Below are 20,250 nucleotides of genomic sequence, written 5' to 3' on the forward strand. Positions count from 1 at the left end.
CCCCATCCCATGGTACCTGCATGGAGGAGGGCCTGTCCTCCCCCTGCGCCTCCCCCCACCCCCCACACATTCAGCTGCTCTCCCTGGCAGCCAGGTGGGGAGCGGGACGGAGCCAATTCTGCCTAAGAAAGCCTCCCAGCCCAGCTGCCACGTCCACCCCTCCCCGCCCAACCGGCTGCTCCCTGTGAGCTGCCGCATCCCCCCCTCCACCTCCACGCCCAGCCGGCTGTGTCCTGGGAGATGCCCATCCTCCTCCCCGCCATCCCCAGCCAGCTCGCCCTGGGAGCTGCCAGGCGCCCCCCCGTCCCGCTGCGCGCTCTGGCCAGGCCCCGCATGCGGTTCTCTGCTTTGAGTCCCCGACCTGTCGGACAGGCTGGACCCAGGTCTGCTCCAGCCCATTCTGAAGGAAAGGAAATTGCCCCTACCCAGGAGCTATCACGGCATGGCCAGGCCTTCTCCAGAGCTGAGCCCTGGAGCCTGGCTCCTTTCCTGGGCCCAGCCTAGTGTGTGGGCATGTCCCTAACGCCTTCTTGCTCTGAGCGATGATGCATGGACTGCCACCAGTTGGAGCCCTTCTCCGCTCTCAGCGCTGCCCATGACTCGGGATAACGATAACTGCTGACAAGACGCTCTGCTGGGGTCTGCTCCCCAGCCCATGCCATCTGCCTTCCCGGGGCGCTGCACTCCCCAGCCTACATTCAGGCAGGCCTGGCCGCATGGCAGCTGGAGCACCCTGTGCCAGATTATGGGGAGCAGGTCCCTGGGGAGCCCTGGGACAAGGGGCTGATGGGTCGCTCCCCATGGCAGGAGCCCTGGCGTGTGCTGTCCGGCAGTGGGCGGCACATCCCTAGCCCCTGGGGCAGAGCGGAGAGGGGCTGCAGGCCAAGACTGGCCTCTGCCGCACACACTACTCACCCGCCTGGCTTTGCTCTGGTACTTAACAGCCTTTTTGGTGTCAGACACAGCCCGCTCCACGTAGTCCACAGAGTGCTCAACGTTGTACTCAATGCGGTCAATCATCTCGCCCTGCGCAGCACGGGAGACAGCCAGCCAAGCCAGAGACCACACAGAGACAGACAGACAGCGAGGACACACAGACAGACAGACATGAATTCCAGGCACCCAGCCCCCAGCTGCTCCCCTTACCTGCTGGCTCTCATGCTGCACCATCTGCAGTGCATTTTACACCCTACAGTGTGAACGTAGGGGCTTCCCGCTCCACCAGGGTCATGGCTCCCCCTGCACAGGAAAGAGAGAGCAAGAGTGTGAGAGTCTCTCGACCTGCCTCCTGCTGAGCCCTGCCCTTCACTCGGGGGCCTGGAGCTGGGCTGGGGGGAGAAGGACTTCAGTGTCCAAGCCATTTTTGAGTCCCCAGACCCAGCTGCTGCATGGAGATGTCTGCACTGCAGCTGCCGGCTTCTTTGGACTCCCAGCTCCTTGCCCCACTGGACACTCCAGCTCCCCCCAGTGGCCAGGCAGCTGCAGAAACCTACGGTGGCCAGTCCACAGGATGGGATGTCCAGATGGTTTGTTACCCAAGTGATGTGCTCTGAGGCAGTCTCTTGGCAGACAAGTGGCCGTGTTGTGCCAAGTGCCAGCGCGAGGACTGATCAATTCCTGGCTGTGCGGCTCAGCGGGGTAGGCAGATACACCTGCTTTGGTCTAAGCGACCAGATGGGTGGGCTGGAGGGGTTGCTTTCCCCGTCCGGGACTGGCCCGTTGGTGTAGGGCTTTGGGACGTCAGGGAAAACTACCAGGGAAATTTTGGCATTTGTCACCAGGGACTCACAACTCTACCAAGAAAGAAGGGCCCAGCAGTCATGGCCACCCGCCTGCATAGAGCAGACACCGCACAGAGAGACAGACACAAAGGCTACAGCCATGCACGGACAACACCCCCCCCCCCCCCAAGCACACACACACACCACGCACACCCACAAGGAGCCAACCCCCCCGCTGGGGGTGCTCTGCACCATCAGCTGGGACCATGCAAACCCACAGCCCAGTCTCTGCCACTGGAGCTCTGGGCACCATTTAGCCATGAGGCTGGCAAGGTGCCGAGAGCAGAGTGTGGCCTGCCCTGACGCGGAGAGGTTCTGCTGGCTGCGAAGGCTGGGCCTGGGGAGTTGGGGGGGGGAGGGGGGGGTTGTGGGGCAGGGTAGAAGAGAGACATGGCAGAGGTCCATTCCTGTCTGTAACAGGGAACCAGCCTGGGTCAGGCTGATCCCGGCCGGGAATCCTGTGCCCTCCGTCAGCAGTTACAGCAGGAGGTGCAGGATGGGGGACTGCAATGGGGGTGCAATGTGGGTCTGGGGGAAGGACAGGGTGTGTGTAGGGGGGGGTATGGAGTATGGGTGTGTGTGCAGTGGGGCGGTACTACAGTGTCCTGTGTTAGCCCAGCCTGTCTGGTCTCCTGTTCCTTGTCTCTGAACAAGCTAGTCCAGGATTCATTTGGGCCTATGGTGTTTTATATGGGAGAGGGAGCCCCTCCTACATCCTCAGAGCCCCATCACCCTGCCCGTGGGCCTTGGCATATGGTGTGCAGTGCCAACCTCAGAGAATTGGATGGGGAGGATGGCTCCTACCCCGCTTTTGGTGCAGGTCCTATTAGAAGTGACCCATGCATGGGGGAGGAAGGAGCCAAAGACTCGCTCAGGACAGGGCACCTCTGCTGTCCCTGCTGTGCGTGGGGCAGGAGCAGGGCGTCCCAGCCAGCAGGCAGCCCCCAGTGCTCCCTGCCCCCACCCCGCGCCCATGGAGTCAAGACACCAAGCGCCTGCCCAAGCTTATCCCTCAGGGCACAGAGGGGCCTTGCTATTGCTCAGCCTGCCCTGGAGCCAGGGCCCTGCCCGCGGAACCAGAGGACGGCCTGGCCCCGACGCAGCCCCAAGTCAGGGCTAGCAGAAAGGTCCCTGCTCCATGCCCACTCGAAGTCTCTCAGAAGCCATTTAATGGCTCAGGCTGAAAGCACCAGGGGGAATGACAGCAAGAGGGTCAGCACCTGTCCGCAGGGCGTAGGTTCAATACACTTCTGAGCCACTTCCCCTAAACCTTTCACACTCTGGATACTGCACTCCCTGCCCTGCCCACCATGCCACCCCCATCCCTGCCCCTCAACATCCCCAGCACTAGACACCCCCCACCCCACCACGCCAGCCCCTCAGCAATTGATACCCCCTCCTGCCTGCCCACCATGCCAGCCCCTCAGCACTGGATACCACCCTCCCTGCCCCCGCCCCCAACCACGCCAGCCCCATCCCAGCCCCTCAATCCCCCACCAGCACTGGACACGCCCCTGCCTGCCACCCCACCACGCCAGCCCCTCAGCAATTGATACCCCCTCCTGCCTGCCCACCATGCCAGCCCCTCAGCACTGGATACCACCCTCCCTGCCCCCGCCCCCAACCACGCCAGCCCCATCCCAGCCCCTCAATCCCCCACCAGCACTGGACACGCCCCTGCCTGCCACCCCACCACGCCAGCCCCTCAGACCCCCGGCACTGGATAACCCCCTCCCTGCCTTCCCACCACATGAGCCCCATCCCAGCTCCTCAGTCCCGCCCAGCACAGGTTACCCCCCTTACCTGCCCCGCCCACCGTGCCAGTCCAAGCGAGCCCCCCCCCCCCCCAAGCACTGGATACCCCCCTCCATTCTACCTCCATGCCCACCCCATCCCCTGCCTTCCCACCTACCAACCTATCAGCCCCCCCAGCACTGGATATCCCCCTCCCTACCACACCAGCTCCTCCGACCCCCAGCACTGGATACCCCCCAGCCTCCCAACCACACCAGCCCCTCAGCACTGGATACCCCCTTCCCCAACCCCCTCCCCAGATGCCTGCCCCATCCCAGCTCTTCAGCCCCCACCCCACTACTGGATACCCCCCTCTCTTCCTTCCCAACTACCAACCTGTCAGCCCCCCAGCACTGAATACCCCCCTCCCTGCCTCCCCACCAAGCCATCCCCTCTGCCCCCCAGCACTGGATACCCCCCTCCCTGCCTTCTCGCCATGCCAGCCCCATCCCAGCCCTCCAGCCCCCCATCACACACTGGAACACCCCATCCCAATGGGCCAACAGCTACCCCTCTGCCTGAGGTCAGGTACCGCGGGGGCAAGGGCATCCCACAATGGGATGTGGGGCAGGACTGGTCCCATTCAAGAGCCAGACGTGTCCCGTATCCCAAGAGCTGGGAATGCTCCCCGCGCCCCAACTGCCCTCAGGGTGACCTGCGGGGCAATCAGAGAGCGAAGGGGTGCAGTATGACTAGTGGTCCAGCAAGACCAGGGAGCCAAAAGCCCTGCATTCCACTTGAGCGAGCCACTCAGCTCCTCCTTGCCTTGGTTTCCCCAGCTGGGGACGGGTAGTAACTGAGAAGGCGTTACCCCAGGCAGTGACAGCGTATGGAGCATGCTGCAGGCAGCCTCAGCAATGGGGGTGTGTGCCAGGCCTCGCGTGGCAATACAGTGCCCTCCATGCTGTGCCACCGAGCGGTGTCAGGAGCCCAGCAGGCCAGACCCCCAGTGTGTGGGAGATCCAGGAGAGTCCCGCAACTGGGGTGGTGGGGGGCTGGGACCTCCCCCGAGACACCCGCGGCCGTGCTTTGGTATAAGGGCATCGCTTCATTTTAAGCGCCTGGCTTGCACAGCCATGGCTGTGGGCGGCCGTGCCGCCGGGGTGAGCTGCAGCCCGTTGGAGGCCTGGCTGCTCTCCGGGGCAGATGTAACACGCCCAAGGCAGTGCCAGCTGGGCGGGGGACATGGCTGGGAACTGGCCCCAGGTGCTTGGGGCAGCTCTGCCCTCAGACCTGATGCCCAACCAAAGCAGGGAGAGCTCAGCACCGTGTGATGCTCGCCCGGAACAAGGGGGTGGGTCAGCCTGGATCCTGCAAGGCCTGCCAGTGCCAGCAGGGGGCAGAAGGCTGCTGCTCTCCAGGCCCAGCCCTCTGCACGGAGCCGTGTCCCCCCACATGCCGTCTCAGACTGGGCACAGCCCACACTCCGTGAGGGGCTCCCTGGGGGCCAGCAGGGCAGAGACGTAACTAGCCGCCCGCACTGTCAGAGCCCTGAGCCAGCTGGCGAGGAGTGCAGAAGGGGCTCGCTGGAACATCTCCAGAGGCAGAGGCAGGCCCCTGGTGTGCTGGGGGGCCGGCTCGCAGCCCGCGGGTTGCTAGTTCTGAGACGTTCCACACAGCTAGGGAGGGCTGAGCAGGCTGTCAAGGGGCCAGTGCCCTGCAGCTCCATGGCTCTGGGGCCAGGCTCCTTCTCTGGGGGTTTTCTCTCCAGGAGCTGCCTGGCTGCAATGGCACCTGCCACCCACACTGAAGTGCACAGACAGACCAGCCTCACTCTCCACTGCCCCATGGACCCATGCGCTGCAGTCCCAGGGGAGCTGGAGCAACTGGTGCCCAGCGTTCCTGGGACCCTGCCCCTCCTCACTGCTGATCCCTGGGCTGGGGAGCATCACACGCACATGCGGGAAGCACAGGCCATGCAGACGAGAGCATGCAGATGTCTGGCCCACACCAGGGCATGCACTTTACCTGCTGGCTGAGACACGCTCATCCAAGGGATGGTGGCAGCATGTCAGGCAAAAAGAGGGGTCAGGAAGGGGCCCACGGGAGCAGGCCGGGTTCACAGGGCTCTGCCAGGAAGCCCAGGCCTAGCGCTACATGCTCACTGCCCGAGGAAGCTGGCTGGGCTTGTTTGCCTGCAGCCCCAGAGAGCGCAGTGTGAGCCCCTGTAGGAGGGCATGCTCTGGGGCCTATCCCTGTGGTCACCTCCCTCTGGGTTCCCAAGGCCCAGCCTGGGGCCCAGAGCCATGGGGTCAGAAACCCATTTACAGAAGGTTCCTGGACCCTTCTGTGAGGTCACCACCTCCCTGCCCACATACAGCATCTGGTGCCCCAAGGAGGGACGGATAGCTCAGTGGTTTGAGCATTGGCCTGCTAAACCCAGGGTTGTGAGTTCAATCCTTGAGGAGCCCATTGAGGGACCTGGGGCAAAAATTGGGAAAAAAATTGGCAAAAAAAGTGCTTTGAGCAGGGGGTTGGACTAGATGACCTCCTGAGGTCCCTTCCAACCCTGATATTCTATGATTCTAAGGTCCTCCCATTCCCCTCTTCTACACCCTCTCCCCTGCCTTGCAGCCCTCAGGGCCCTGCTGGGACCTGCTAGCACAGGGATCATTCGGACAGTGGTGGAGGGGGTGCCAGCATCAACTCTCCTGTGCCCCCAGAAAATGACCACATGGCCACCTGGAAGAGAAGGGACCAATTCCAGCCCTGGGGCAGAAGCTGAGCCTCTGCAGAAGTAGTGGCAGGTGCCCGATTGCAGCAGGGCTGGATGTGGGGCACGTACTCCCTGCCATGGTGCATGGGTCCAGATCAAAGCAGGGAGGAGAGTTGTGCACATGGCCCCACTGCCCTCCCTTGCAGCAGACACGATCTGTCTCTGCTGCTGCACCTGGCAGGGGTCCTAGGGCCCAGCAGAAGCTGCAGCATCAAGCAGCATGGAGCGGGCATGTCCCCTGCCCCCACCGACCTGGCTCTCCACCAGCATGGCCATGTCCATGAACATGTCATGCAGCTCCCGGATGCTGTTCTCTAGCTTGATGATCTCGCTGTGGCGTGTCTCGATCTCATTCAGCGCCTGCTTGGTGATGTTGGAATCCATGATGATCTGCCAGGAGAACAAGAGACAGGGACCATTCCTGTTGGGTAGCTCAGCGAGCAGGGAGTGCCCTCCTGGGTGCAGGCACCATGCACCATTCCCAGGGCACTAGCTAGGGAGGTTCCTTAGCCATGTTTTCTAAATGCCTGTCAAGGTGCAAAGGCAGGTGCAGAGACACTAGGGTTGGGTACTAGGGCCAAGACTCCCCCTATCCCTAGGGGTGAGGGTTTTTTTTTTGGGGGGGGGGGGTAGCACGGTGATCACCCGCTCCTGCCCAGAGGAACTTAAAACAGCCCAGGAGAGGGCTGTGGCTGGGGAGCAAGTAGCTTCCAGGCTGACTGGGGAAGTAGGCCCAGCTGGGGCCATGCCCCAGACAGACCACAGCTGGCCCTTATAAAAGGGCTGGGAGCCAGACACTCAGCCAGAGTCTCCTCTAGCTGTGGAGAGAGATGGGCCTGGCTGCTGGGGAGTGTACCAGGGCACATGAGGTGAAGCTGGGCTGGGGGAGGCCAGAGGAGCTGGGAGGCTCCAGGCTCGAAAAGCCCCAGGCTGCAGGCCTGGCAGACAGCCTAAGACAGGGTACTGGGGTTGCAACAGGGCAGACCAAGGGTAGGCGGAGGCAGCAGGTCCAAACCCCCCTTGCCTGTGATGAGCGGCTTGTACATTGCAGCCTACCCCAGTGAACACGGGCTAGGTGGTGACTGGCCGTAGCCATATACTGAGGTGAGGCTGGGCTAGGGGGTTCCCTGGGGAGGGCAGACTCAGATATGTGGGGGTATTGCCAGGGGGCAGCACCCTGCTGTAAAAGGGGCATTGGGGTCTGGGAGGGACTTGGGGGGCCCAGCAGCAAGTGGGACACCAGCCTGCAGAGGGTGCTCCAGAGGCTGGAAATGCTAATTCCCTGGACGACCAGCAGGAGGTGCCGTGGGGTGAGTCTCACGCTGCCACAGGTACTATCCGCATCCAGGTGTTACAGCAGTGACTGTGCCCAGAGATCACATGTAGCCTAGGGCACGTGGATGGCCAGGGCTGGAGTTGGCTCCCACAACCAGACACAAGTAGGTGTCATTGTGGGGCCGGAGCCGTGTGCGATGCTGGGACTTTGTGACGCTGTCCTGCAGCATGCAGCTGGATGCACTTCCCCCCCCCCCCGAGGCTCTCAAGCTGCTCTCATGAGAGAGACTGACCCCCTCTGCCCCTGCTCAGAGTGCAGCTCCCAATCCTTTCCCTGCGGGGAGCTGAAGACTTGGGGCTTCCTCCCAGTGGCTGCTCGTGGATGGTATGTGGGGTGTAGAACCATGCCAGCCTGTCTGTGTGAATGCACCTGTCTGAGAATAGCTAGGAGAGCGCTGGGGCCAGCAGGCCTCCTCCAGGCTGGGCACATCCCCTTGTATCCCTGCCTGCCTCACGGGCTGGGTGAGAGGTCTGGGAGTTTCTGCTGACACGGCATCCCATGCCACACAGAGCAGGGAGCACCCAGGGAAGTGCCCTGCTGAAGTGCATGGACCTGCCCACTCTAGGGGTGCAGCTCAGCTGGGAAATGGGGTATTCTGCCATGCAGCCGCCCTGGCTCTGGTTAGCCAGGGGCCTGCTTGGCTCTGGGATCCAGCGCTGGAGCCTTTCCCCTCCAGGCCAAGGGCAGCCCAGACTAGCAGTGGCTGGAAGCGGTCCTCTTCTAATGCTGCTCAGTGCCTGTGTGAAGTGATGGGGGGTCTCAGGGCAAGAGCTTGTGCCCCTCTGCAGCCCTGGCTCCAGTCCAGCTTGGCAAGGAGGTCCAGGAGTGTGCTGGTCTCTCCGCCCTCCCTCAGTCCTGCACCAGAGCATTGCCACTGATGGTGCTTCAACCCTGCCCGGGGCTAACGGAGGCCACAGGGCACTGCCAGTCCAGGCCCTTTATAGCCCAGGCCCACTCAGCGCAGCCCCACGGTCCATGCCTACGCCTGGGCAGGGTGCAGGCCCTGACCTCCGCTGGCTGGAGCAGGGCGACCCCCACCTTGGGGGACAATGCACGTGCAAGAGGCTCTGCTCCCCAGGGTGCTTCTCCTGCCTCTCTTCACGGCCATCGCTTACTGGACGAGGTCTGGGCGGCTGCTGCGTTTTCTCACCCTGTGCAGCAGGGGCAGTTAAGAGGGATTTTGCAGGCTCAGCCTGGGATTAGCCTTTGAAAGCACGGCTGGACCATAGAAACCGAGAGAGTTTAAGGTCTCTAGCAAGGGCAGGCAAACTTTTTGGCCTGAGGGCTAAATTGGGTTTTGGAAGTTGTATGGAGGGCCAATTAGGGGAGGCTGTGCCCGCCCAAACAGCCAGGCATGGAACAGCCCTGCCCCCTATCCGCTCCCCAGCCCCCTTGCCCCCTGGGATCCCTGCCCCATCGAACCACCCCTTCTCCCTGTCCCCTAACTGCCCCCTGCTACCCCATCCAACCCCCACTCCTTCCTGACTATTCCCTGACCGCCCCGACCCCTATCCACCCCCCTGCCCTCAATCCAACCTCCCCTGCCCTCTTACCGTGCTGCCTGGAGCACGGTGGCTGGCGGTGCTACAGCCGTGCTGCCCCACTGGAGCCAGCCACACACTGCGCAACACAGAGCGCCATGTCAGAGCATGGTGCAATGAGCTGAGGCTGCGGGGGAGGGGGAATAGCAGGGGAGGGGCTGGGGACTAGCCTCCCAGGCCAGGAGCTCAGGGGCCGGGCAGGAGGGTCCCCCTGGGCCAGACGTGGCTCGTCGTTTGCCCACCTCTGGTCTATGGTCTCATGAAGCCCCTGCCTGATGCAGCCAGGGAGTGTCCACTGGTGAATTGCCTCTGTCTCTAGTCTGAGCAGGGGGTGAGACGGCGAACTCTGAAATCACGTCCTTTTCCCTCACTTTGCTTGTGGCTCGGCTGTTTCAATTTCCTGGCCCCTGAATCCTAGCTTCCAGGCAATGCAGAGCAAGGAGCTGCAGCTCGGGATGCTGGCTGCTAGCGGGACTGAAGCAGGGCAGCAGTAACAATGACGGGACTGTAAGTTGCTATCTAGTGACCCAGCAGGGCTGGAGCCAGAGAGACTGTGGAGGGAGCGCTTTCCCGGTGCTGATCCTATGCCAGTGACCAGAACAGTCAGTGCTGGCATCAATCGCTTGCACGTGGGGAGTGTAAATCCAGGGCTCTCCTCAGCGATATTTACATCCCTGGGCTCCATGTGGGAGCTGCAGAGAAAATCCACGCCAGTATCTTAAACCCTGACTTCTCAGTAGGCGTCAAGTGACTCCCAGGGACTGGAGCAGCAGCACAGATCAAGGGGTTGGCTCATGCGATTTACGGGAGCGTTGGTCAGTCATTGCTTCCAGGATGTCCAGCTGCTTGCAGGTCTGGAGAGCTTTCCGGGGGGCCTAGGAGCAGTGGGGGGGACAAGCGGGAGGGTAGGCTTTGCTAGCTGCCTCTGCCCAGGTGCCAGAGAAATACCCCAGCAGCAGGGAGGGACAAAGGGGGAAAAATAAACAAATCAATCAGACTTCCTCCACTGCGCCCGGGGGCTGGTTTGTGGTGGGCGCACAAGGCAGGCGGTGCTGGAGCGTATTATTAAGGAAAGCATGGCCAGCTGGGGCAACACTGGCCAGCCGTAACAAGCAGAGCAGCACGTAGTGCCTGCATAGACATGGCCATGAGTTCAAGGCTGGGAAGATGCTGCTGCAATGAGGCTTGGAGTGGTGCGTGGGCATGGAGGGGCAGATGGGAGGCAGGATGTGCTCTGCACACCTGCTGCAGACAGGTTAATACTTGGCGGCCATTTCATCACTGCTAGAAGCCTGGGCTAACACAGGGCTGTCTCCCTGGTTGTAATGCTGGTGCTACAGGGCAGACAGGACCTGCCAACCATGCCTTAGCTAGCCAGTGCCCCTTCCTCCCAGTCTGGGTGCAGTAGGTCACCCCGGTGTGCATTGCCCCACATGCTGCTGGGGGGGGCGCGTTCCCTGGCACCTTGTCCCTGCTGCAGTACTATGGCAGAGATGCCCGGATTTTCCCCACATGCTCTGATAACACACGGAGTTAGGCAGTGCGGTGGGTGCAGACTCAGCAGCTCCCTTGCAACGTGCTCATGTGGTGAAGAAAGCTGCTGCAGACACAATCCAACCACACTGACAGCAACCCCGGCCAGTGAATGGGGTCCAGCCGGCTGCACAGGGTGGGCAGGGCCTGGTGCACGCACTCAGCAGGCTGGGGCTAGGTGCTGTTGTCAGAACCATCCTCCTAGCTAAACTGAGGGCTGAGGTTTAAGCTTGGGTTTAGAGGGAGAAGTCACCGAGCACTTACCCCAGAGGAGAAGATGGCTGGATTCCCGCTCTCCAGCATGTCTTCCAGCTCCTCGCTGGTCGTGGTCCTGCCAGCTGCAATGAACACAGAATGGCAATAATCAGGTGGAGGATAGCTTGGGATCTCCCAGAAGCCCCTGCCCAGCTCCACACAGCTGTGGAGCATACATACAAACACTACAGGCCAGATCTGCTTTGCGTCGGCGGAGCAGACAGGACGCGCTCCAGCCCGTGAAGCACAGGGTCTGCTGGAAGGCAAAGCCAGCCAAGGCCTCCAAGGAGCTCTTGAGAACAGTTCCCCTATCACTGGCTGGCCTGGTGGCCAAGACCCCTTATGTATAATGGTGCAGGGAGCTCCACCCATTGCATGTGCGTCACCCTCTTGGCCGGTGGACAACGCTCTCCCAGTTGCCGTGGGAGCTGGGATCTGCCACACCCTGCTAGCCCGCTGGTGTTAACACTTGTGTGGATCGGTCAGAGCACAGCAGCTCCCACTCCCCCTGTGCAACGTCAGCCAGAGGAAGGGGAAGTCCTGACGCAGCCAAGCTCACTGGCAGTGTCCATAGACTGGGCCTAGCCAGGGTTTGCTGGATGCTGTGTGTATCTGTGGTGCCCCATCACCATGGTACAGACTGGGCCCAGTCACACGTCCAGATAAAAGGAGCAAATCCACCACATCCCCTCAGCGTCACTGTCATCTCTGAGGTGGAGTGACACCAAGCTTCTGGTCCTCACTGAGCTCTCCTGCCCCCATGGTCACCTCACTGTAACTGCCCCCTCCTCTGGCTCCTGGGAGGGCTCTGGTGACACTGCACAAAGGGGAATTACGCTCATGGACTGCCAGAGCCAGCTCCTTGGCACAGCAAGTGTCCTGAGCAGTGGGTTCATAAGCCCAGGGCGGCTGCTTTGAGCTACATCATGGGGGGACCATCCCAGTCTCAGAGGAAAGCAGGATCCTCCTGTAGCTACAATGTCAGCCCCCGTCCTGGCTGCTGTGTGGAGCTTGGGGTGGGGCTGTCATGGTCCTCTGCCCGGGCAATCCACCGGGGCTGCTGGCAGCTGACACAGGCTTCTCTGGTTTACAGAGTGCTGGGGGCCAGGACACAGGGCAAGTAGCACCCTTTCCCTCCAGCTTGCTCAATGCACCCCACACCTAAGGGGAAATACCTGCATGGCCCCCACCTTTTCAAGGAATACAAGGGCCAGGCACACACACTCAGTCCCTTTCTGCCCAGCAGATTGGACCACGCATGGGGTGGTTTCCCTGCATTGCCTTCATCCCTTTTCCACCTCCCCTCTCCCCACCCTTCTTTCTCACCCTGTGCCTCCTCCCTCCCTGACTTTCTTTTTCCAACATCTCCTCCTTGTGCCCCCTACCGTGTCCCCTGCTCATTCCCACCTTGCACAAGACACACACAGACCTAGCAGCTAGAGCGCTCACCTTGCTAGCCAAAGCCCGGTAGCAAAGGCTGGGATGGGGCGTCCAAACGGGCAGGGGTAGGGCAGTGCTGGGATGTCACAGCCCCTCACCCTGCTCAGGTGTCTGATACACATGGATCCCCCTGACAGTCTCTGGCTGCCAGAAGGGAGTTGGAGCAGACTCTCCCTCCCTCCCAAACCCTGGCACCCATCCTTGTCTGGCCAGACTGGGCCCTTCCCACACCTAGGGCTGCTGGCTACAGTTACAGGTCTTTCTATCAGCCTCCAGGCCGGCCCACTGTACCTTGCTACACAAAGCCTGCCACTGGTACCCAGCTCATGTGCAACATGGGTTGGGTGGGCACATCAGACTGAGGGTACCACAAACTCCACTGGCTTCTGTGGCAAATTGCCAGCACTACCATGATGGGTCCCACACTTTCTCTTCGGGGGGGGGGGTGTTCAGGGCACTGTTTCTCACCCCTGATCTAGGGTGATAACTGTCCCACTAGTGTCCTAGAGGAGGGGAGCAGAGAGGGAGGGACCTGGGCTTGCCCTTTACTCCGGGTCCAAGCCCAGGGGCCCTAGAGATAACGGCAAACCACTTGAACTAGTAATTCCTTCCCCTGGGCTACTTCCCTCTCCAGCCCTTTAGCTTGTGGGGCTTCTTGCCCTCCCTTTGCTTGGGCCAGGTTTCTCCCAACCCCTTGTGTCTGTGGAGTCCCTCCACTCTGCTCAAGCCGGGTTTCCCTTTACCTAGGGTCTTGGTCTTCTGGCCCACCACAGCACTTCTCCAAACGCTCCTCTGGTTCCCTCCAAACTGCTCTTTGCTCCAACACCAAACCCCTCTGCTTCAACTCCTCCAGCTGTCTGATTGGAGCAGAGGGTTTTTATCAGGTGACTGGCTTCAGGTGCTTTAATTAATCTATAGCAACCTCTCTTCCCTCTACAGGGAATAAGGCTCTCATCATCCTGGGGCTTACATATCTCCCCTCGATCACCCTCCTGCTGCCCTCTGGCCATGCTGTATCACACTTCCCATTCATGTCATGACTAAATCTGAAATCCTGGCCCCCATCCCCTGACTTTTAGCTCACCACACGGCTCAGGCAGGCGCGGGAGGAGCAGGCTTTCCATGCTGTGCAGTAACCCTCCGTAACGCAGCCGCACATCACCCCGCAACAAACTGCTCCGTCAGCATTTTATCAGCATCCTGGGCTTAGTTTCCCTAGTACTAGTTCCCACTGCCCCGCCAGCCATTCCTTCCTTCCTGGGGTGTGGGAGGGGGCTCAGGGCTAGGGCAGAGGATTAGGGTGTGGGGGATGAGGGCTCTGGGGTGGGGGGTTTGGGGTGAAGGAGGGGTCTCTGGGCTGGGGCAGTGGGGTGAGGGCTGGGGCAGGGGTTTGGGTTGTAGGCTTTAGGAGGAAGTTTGGGTATGGGAGGGGACTCTGGGGTGGGGTAGGGGGTTGGAGTGTGAGGGCTCTGGGGTGGGGCCAGAGCCAGGGGGTTTGGGGTGCGGGAGAGGGCTCTGGGCTGGGGGGGGTTCAGGGCGTGGGGTCCCAGCGGTGCTTACTGTGGCTCCCAGGGTTTTTCACCTTCCCCTTAACGTGGGGCATGAGTCACTTGCTGGAGGAGTCTCTGCACCTTGAAGTCTTTAAACCATATATCAGGGTTGGAAGGGACCTCAGGAGGCCATCTAGTCAACCCCCTGCTCAAAGCAGGGCCAATCCCCAATTTTTGCCCCAGATCCCTAAATGGCCCCCTCAAGGATTGAACTCGCAACCCTGGGGTTAGCAGGCCAATGCTCAAACCACGGAGCTATCCCTCCCCCATAGAATCATAGAATATCAGGGTTGGAAGGGACCCCAGAAGGTCATCTAGTCCAACCCCCTGCTCGAAGCAGGACCAATTCCCAGTTAAAACATGATTTGATTAAACCATGATTTGAGGACCTCAATAGCTCAGACATAGGAGAGAGGTTCATCGCAGGAGTGGGTGGGTGAGATTCTTTGGCCTGCCTTGTGCGGGAGGTCGGACTAGCCCAGGGGTCGGCAACCTATGGCACGCGAGCCAAAGACGGCACACGAGCCGATGTTTAATGGCACGCTGCTGCCTGCCGGCTCCCAGCCACCGGCCCCCTCAGCCTGCTGCCGAACCCAGGCCGGGCCCCCAGCAGGCAGCAGCGAGCCATTAAACATCCTGCCCGCCCCGGCCCGCTCTTCTCCGTCCCCCCCTGCGGGGGCAGGGTGAAGAAGCTTGGTCCTGCCAGCTGCTGCTGCAGGGCAGGCAAGCTCCCCCCTGCCCCGCCTCTTCCCCCGCCCCACTGGGTTTCTGCCCCTCCCCCTCTCCCCCCTCCCCCACCTCTTCCCCCGCCCTGCTGGGTGCCTGCCCCTCCTCCTCTCCCCCCTCCCCCGCCTCTTCCCCCACCCTGCTGGGTGCCTGCCCCTCCCCCTCTCACCCCTGCCCCGCCTCTTCCCCCGCCCTGCTGGGTGCCTGCCCCTCCCCCTCTCCCCCGCCTCTTCCCCCGCCCTGCTGGGTGCCTGCCCCTCCCCCTCTTCCCCCTCCCCCGCCTCTTCCCCCGCCCTGCTGGGTGCCTGCCCCTCCTCCTCTCCCCCCTCCCCCGCCTCTTCCCCCGCCCTGCTGGGTGCCTGCCCCTCCCCCTCTCCCCCCTCCCCCGCCTCTTCCCCCACCCTGCTGGGTGCCTGCCCCTCCCCCCTCCCTCCCTGCCCCCGATCAGCTGATGGCCCTTGTGCGGGAGAGGGAGAAGCGGAGCACCGGGCACTCGCTGCTCCGGGGAGGAAGCGGAGACGAGGTGGGGACGGGGCCTTGGGGAAGGGGGGTGGAATCACCCCCCACATTCCCACCCCCACCCTGAGCACCAAACAGGAGCTCCTGCACCCTCCAACATTCCCACCTGCACCCCTCGCACCGAATGGGAGCTGCCCAGGTAAGCACTCCACACCCAAACCTCTTGCCCCAACCCTGAGCCCCCTCCCTCATTCTAGCTCCTGGCCGACCCTGCACCCCAACCCCCAGCCTGCTCCTTCACGCCCAGCCCAGTGCAGAGAGAGAGGAAGAGAATGGGCTAGAACCTGGGAGAAGGTAGGTACCCACTCTGTGTGGGCAGGGCCGGGATCCCAGACCGGCAGTGGGCTGAGCGGGGCCAGCAGCCGGGACCCTGGCTGGCAGGAGCCGGCGGACTGAACCTCAGACCGGCAGCGGGCTGAGTGGCAGCAGGCTGAGCCGCTCAGCCCGCTGCCGGTCTGGGGTCCCGGCCGCCGGTCTTGCTCAGCCCGCTGCCGGTCTGGGGTCCCGGCCGCCAGTCCTGCTCAGCCTGCTGCCGGTCTGGGGTTCTGGCTGCCTGCCCCTTGCCAGCCGGGGTCCCGGCCGCAGGCCCCGCTCAGCCTGCTGCCGGCCTAGGTGAACGGAAGCCCAGGCTGGCAGCGGGCTGAGCGGCCGGTGGCATAAGATCAGCATTTTAATTTAATTTTAAATGAAGCTTCTTAAACATTTTGAAATCCTTGTTTACATACAACAATAGTTTAGTTATAGAATATATAGACTTATAGAGAGAGACCTTCTAAAAACGTTCAAATGTATGACTGGCACGTGAAACCTTCAATGAAAGTGAACAAATGAAGACTCGGCACACCACTTCTGAAAGGTTGCCGACCCCTGGCCTAGATGATCATAATGGTCCCTTTTGACCTTCAAGTCTATGAGTCTATGAGATGTCATTTCAGCAGGATGGTCTCCCAGAGCCCCAGGGGGCAATGCTGCCGGAAAAGGGCCTAGCACATGCTGGAAAGGTAACATTTATAGCTAGCTGGGTATTTAGCCCACAGCCACCACCTTGGTATCCAAGTGCCTACGCTGGCTGGTGTCGGACAGACCCAATCCACACCCTGCCCTAGGGGCTGGGCCTCCACACCTCTGCACCATCCGCACTTCAGAGGCCCACCCTTGGTTACGCAGTTTCCTTCTGACCTTTCCGAGGACTCTCCCGGGTTCTGAGGAAGGAGGGAGGCAGCAGCTTGGCAGGTAACCTGGGAGAGAAGCCAAGGGAGTGCTGCAGTTTCCTGCTGCCATTGTCTTCCCTTCTGAGCCAAGTGTTTGCAGTGCTGATGTCCCTGTTTGGCCGGGCGCTGGGGAAGGGCTAACACACTGAGTCCCTCTATGCTCCCGATGGAGATAGCCGTCCAGCATGGCTCCGTAGCGAGTGAGCTTTAACCAGGGAAGCGGCAGGAGGATGGGCCTGGAGTTAGCTCTGCTCTGCTCTACCCAGCTACTCCGCCCCACCCTGTGAAGGAGCGGGGCTGGACATTGCTGAATCTCCTCAGCGACTGCCCTTGCTATCGGGAGGCCCTGTGCTGAGCACGTCTAGGCCAAAGTATTCTGCCCGCTCAGCTGCACATTGCTGTGAAATTAACAGATACGCTCCTGTGCCCCAGCACACATCCCTCTGGCTCACTGTGTACCCCGGCCCCAGGGTTTCTTTCGAGGTAAGTGGTTTGTCTCACTGTCTCCTCCCTGTCCTGCAGGGCAGCCGCCATCAGATCCCTTTCATGCAGCTACATGAGGGAGATGCAGTAATGGCCCTGCAGGTTACTCATAGACACGCCATGTCTAATTACACGTCCAGTACACTGGATTCTTCCAGTCCAATGGCTGGGCAGGCCCCATGAAATCAGAGTGCCATGAAGAGGCTCCTGTACAGGCCAGGGTTGCTAGGGCTGGTTAGTGACTCCTGGGAGTCTCCTGATTAACGGACAGGTTCAGGGAAGGTCAGCAGAGAGGGTGCCAGGTACCGGGGCATGTTAACAATGGGGAAAAGAGCACCCAAAGGAGACTCAAGAAGTGATAGCTAAGGAAGTGAGAAAATGGAACTGAACTAATATAGAGCACTCAAATGAGGTTTGTTTAATGAACGAGAAGTGACAGCAAAGACCAGTGGCTGCCTATGGTCATGTCTACCCTACAGGGGCTGTAGCCATAGCTGTGCCAGTGTAACGGCATCGTGTAGACGCAGCCTACAGTGACCAGGGGGTTTCTGTCCCATAGGAACGCCGCCTCCCCGAGCGAGGGTAGCTAGGCTGACAGCAGCATTCTGCCGTTGACCTGGCTGTGTCTAGACGGGGGCCCTCTGCGAGTGACTGTAGTATCATCCTAATTTTCCTGATGGGTAAACCGAGGCACAGAGGGGTTCAACAACTTTCCCCAGCCTGTCAGTGCCAGACCTCAGGACTGATCCCCAGTGCCCTGTTCTAGCCCCACAGCAGCTTTCACACTGCACTGCTGAGAGTCGAGGTGTGTTGTACCGTACACAATGCTCTTACAGCCCATACCTCTGTTTCCCTACCAGTGCTAGGGAGCTTCTAAAACAGACATGAGGCTTTGCTCCCGGGTGGGACCCTGCAGAGATTCCTACCATGGATCTGCTCCACTTTCGTGTGCTGGCGCTGGAGGTGGGGAGGAGCTTTCCTTGCTGGGCAGGCCACACCAGGCCATTGGCAATGTAACGGCTGCTCACGCACAAGGCAAAGCCCATGTTCCGTTGGGTTTTTTTCACTGGTAATTTGAACCGGAACAATGGGGTTGCATAGCAGGCCAGAGCAATGATCCATGCAGAGAAGTATCCTGAGTCCAGCACTGGCCTGCACGTCATGCTTAGGTAGGCATCTACCCCCATCTGCTAGCAAGCATGAAGAAACCAACAAATCCAAATTGTTCCTGAAATGGCTTTTGTGAAATGGGGCCAGGAATCAACAAACTGAACCTGCAGCTGAGAAGTAACAGGGTCCGAAAATGGACTGAAAGGGAGCGACACTGCATTACCCTTTGGGAGGGTGGCACTGAGCTTCCCGGCCTGTCCATGCACAATACCAGCTCTGCGGAGCACACTGCAACAGTGGCATGCAGGGCTCAACAGACACTCCTGCAGTGCAACAGGCTGCTCGGGCGTGGAGCCGGGATCGCAAGCCTGTACGAGGATGGATGAGGCAGGGGAGGGCTAAGGGCAGAATGCCTTTTGTACCTAAGCAGTCATAGTTTTGGATGGAAGCAGGAGTTTCTCTGCACCAGTCCTGAATGTTGCTGTTTTCCTCCCGGCCTTCTCATGCGGTATTTGGCCTTGATATCTGTACTGGGTTCTGTCTAGCTCCACCAGCAGGGGCTTCCTGCTAGAAGAATAAACCAGGGTCTGTCTGCAACTCCACAGCAAATCCTCTGGTGAGAGTCACGAATCCCTGACAGACAGATGAGGCTGCACTGAAGACTGTCTCCAAACAGCTCATTTTTCATTGCCTCCTTTATTTCTCTCTTGCCCTAGAGACGCTGTAATGAAAAGAGCAGCCCCGGTGCTTTGGAGCGTCTCTCTTCCTGCTCCTTATTCCCCATTTCAAGTCATAATCCCGTGTTTGTGACATCTTAACCTGTTGCTCTGGAGATGATTATGATGTCACAGACACATGTTTATGACTTCAACTGGGGACTCAGAAGCAGATTAACCCCAGGCTAACAAAGATTTTCTTGTAATGCTGTGACAGTTTGGGAATCTGCCAGTGAGAATTTATGAATTCCAGTTAGCTATTGTGTACTCTCCCTTTGCTCATCCCCTTATGGAGGTCTCCTGTCTGGTGTTAAGGGTAGGGCGACTGGCACCCTGGTGTCTGCCCCTGAATACCCCATCAACCACTGAACAACCTTGCTCTAGCAGGACAATGGAGACTCCCTGAAAGTCTGAGACAAAAAGGGCTGAGCATGCGAATGCTGCTTGGCTAGGGCATGAGCTCTTCTCTCACTTACATGGGACTCAAAACTATGCTGGTAAGCAGAAGGGACTGTGAATGCTTGGGCAGAGACCATAACCAAAAGACAAGACTGGGCAGGAGGAGACGGGGTGCAGAAGAATCCAGAAGACACTTAGACTCAAAGGACTCTCAGGAGGGGTGAGGAAACTGAGGCAGGATCTTACATTCAGAAGCTTATTTTTCTGGAAATCTGTCTCTCTCTTGGGCTTTCTCTCTGAGTCAATGGTGCGTGGGTTCAGGAATTCCTTTGCAAAGTGGGTGTTACACTGTCATGTATCCGCGAAGAGAGAAACAGAAAGCCAGAGGGTCCACACTCTGGGAGCATGCAGCAGCTACTGGGGAGGAGGGGAGCGGTCTCTGGAGAGCCTGCACTAATTTCAGGGCCTAGGCAATTGGACTGTGGGGTCGCAGACACAGAATCTGCTCCTGGAGTGTGTGCCTAGGGACCTAGAACCAAAGAGCTAGTGCTCAAGCTCTGCCCTGCCCCAGCCAGCCAAGCACATGTGGGACCCGAGGTTTGGATCAGTATGGCAGCCTGGTGAGTGTCCAGGAGGAGGAGCTCATCAGGGTCAGAACAAATCTAAATGGCTAAAATTTTCACAGGTACCTAGATCCCATTTTCAAAAGTACCCCAGTCACTGAGGGCCAGATTTGTAAAGGCATGGAGGTGCCTAAAGATGCAGATAAGCACTTGGTAAGATTTACAAAACCATCTAAGGCACCCACAGGCTTTCGAAAATCCCACTACGCACCTGTCTGCACCGTTAAGAGACTATATGTCTTGAAAAATCTGGCTGCTAGTAAGCTAAATCTTATTGATTTCCCCTGGGATTTAGGGGCTAAGTGCCTGGAGTTTTGTAACTTTTATGCAATATCTGTAATCAAACAAGGGAGAAGAACTGCCCACCCATCACAGAACAGTTATTGCTAAATGGAATAGCTTTGAAATTGAAGGATTGGTGGGTGTTTAATTCTGAAAGAAAGATGTCATGGAAATCAAATCTGCCACACACTAGTTCTGCCCCTCTGATAATGGGGAAGGAACCATTTAATAGGGT

The 20,250-nt window shown here is 59.7% G+C and overlaps 1 protein-coding gene across 3 annotated transcripts in view; it reads right to left on the reverse strand.

The window, feature by feature from the left end:
- The window catches only part of STX1A (syntaxin 1A), a 323,436-nt gene that overhangs the window by 4,486 nt on the left and 298,700 nt on the right, over positions 1-20,250 (reverse strand). For 2 of the 3 annotated variants that reach the window (XM_074974801.1, XM_074974802.1), the window contains exons 7-9: positions 10,966-11,039; positions 6,544-6,681; positions 916-1,026 (exon numbers count right to left, since the gene is read on the reverse strand). In XM_074974801.1, the coding sequence (XP_074830902.1) occupies positions 916-1,026; positions 6,544-6,681; positions 10,966-11,039 (323 nt within the window). Of the gene's footprint in view, positions 1-915; positions 1,027-1,101; positions 1,240-6,543; positions 6,682-10,965; positions 11,040-20,250 lie in introns of those variants that run through there. The other variant, XM_074974803.1, reaches the window with a different exon arrangement.

Source organism: Natator depressus, chromosome 17 (genome assembly GCF_965152275.1).
Source record: "Natator depressus isolate rNatDep1 chromosome 17, rNatDep2.hap1, whole genome shotgun sequence".
Lineage (NCBI taxonomy): Eukaryota > Metazoa > Chordata > Testudines > Cheloniidae > Natator > Natator depressus.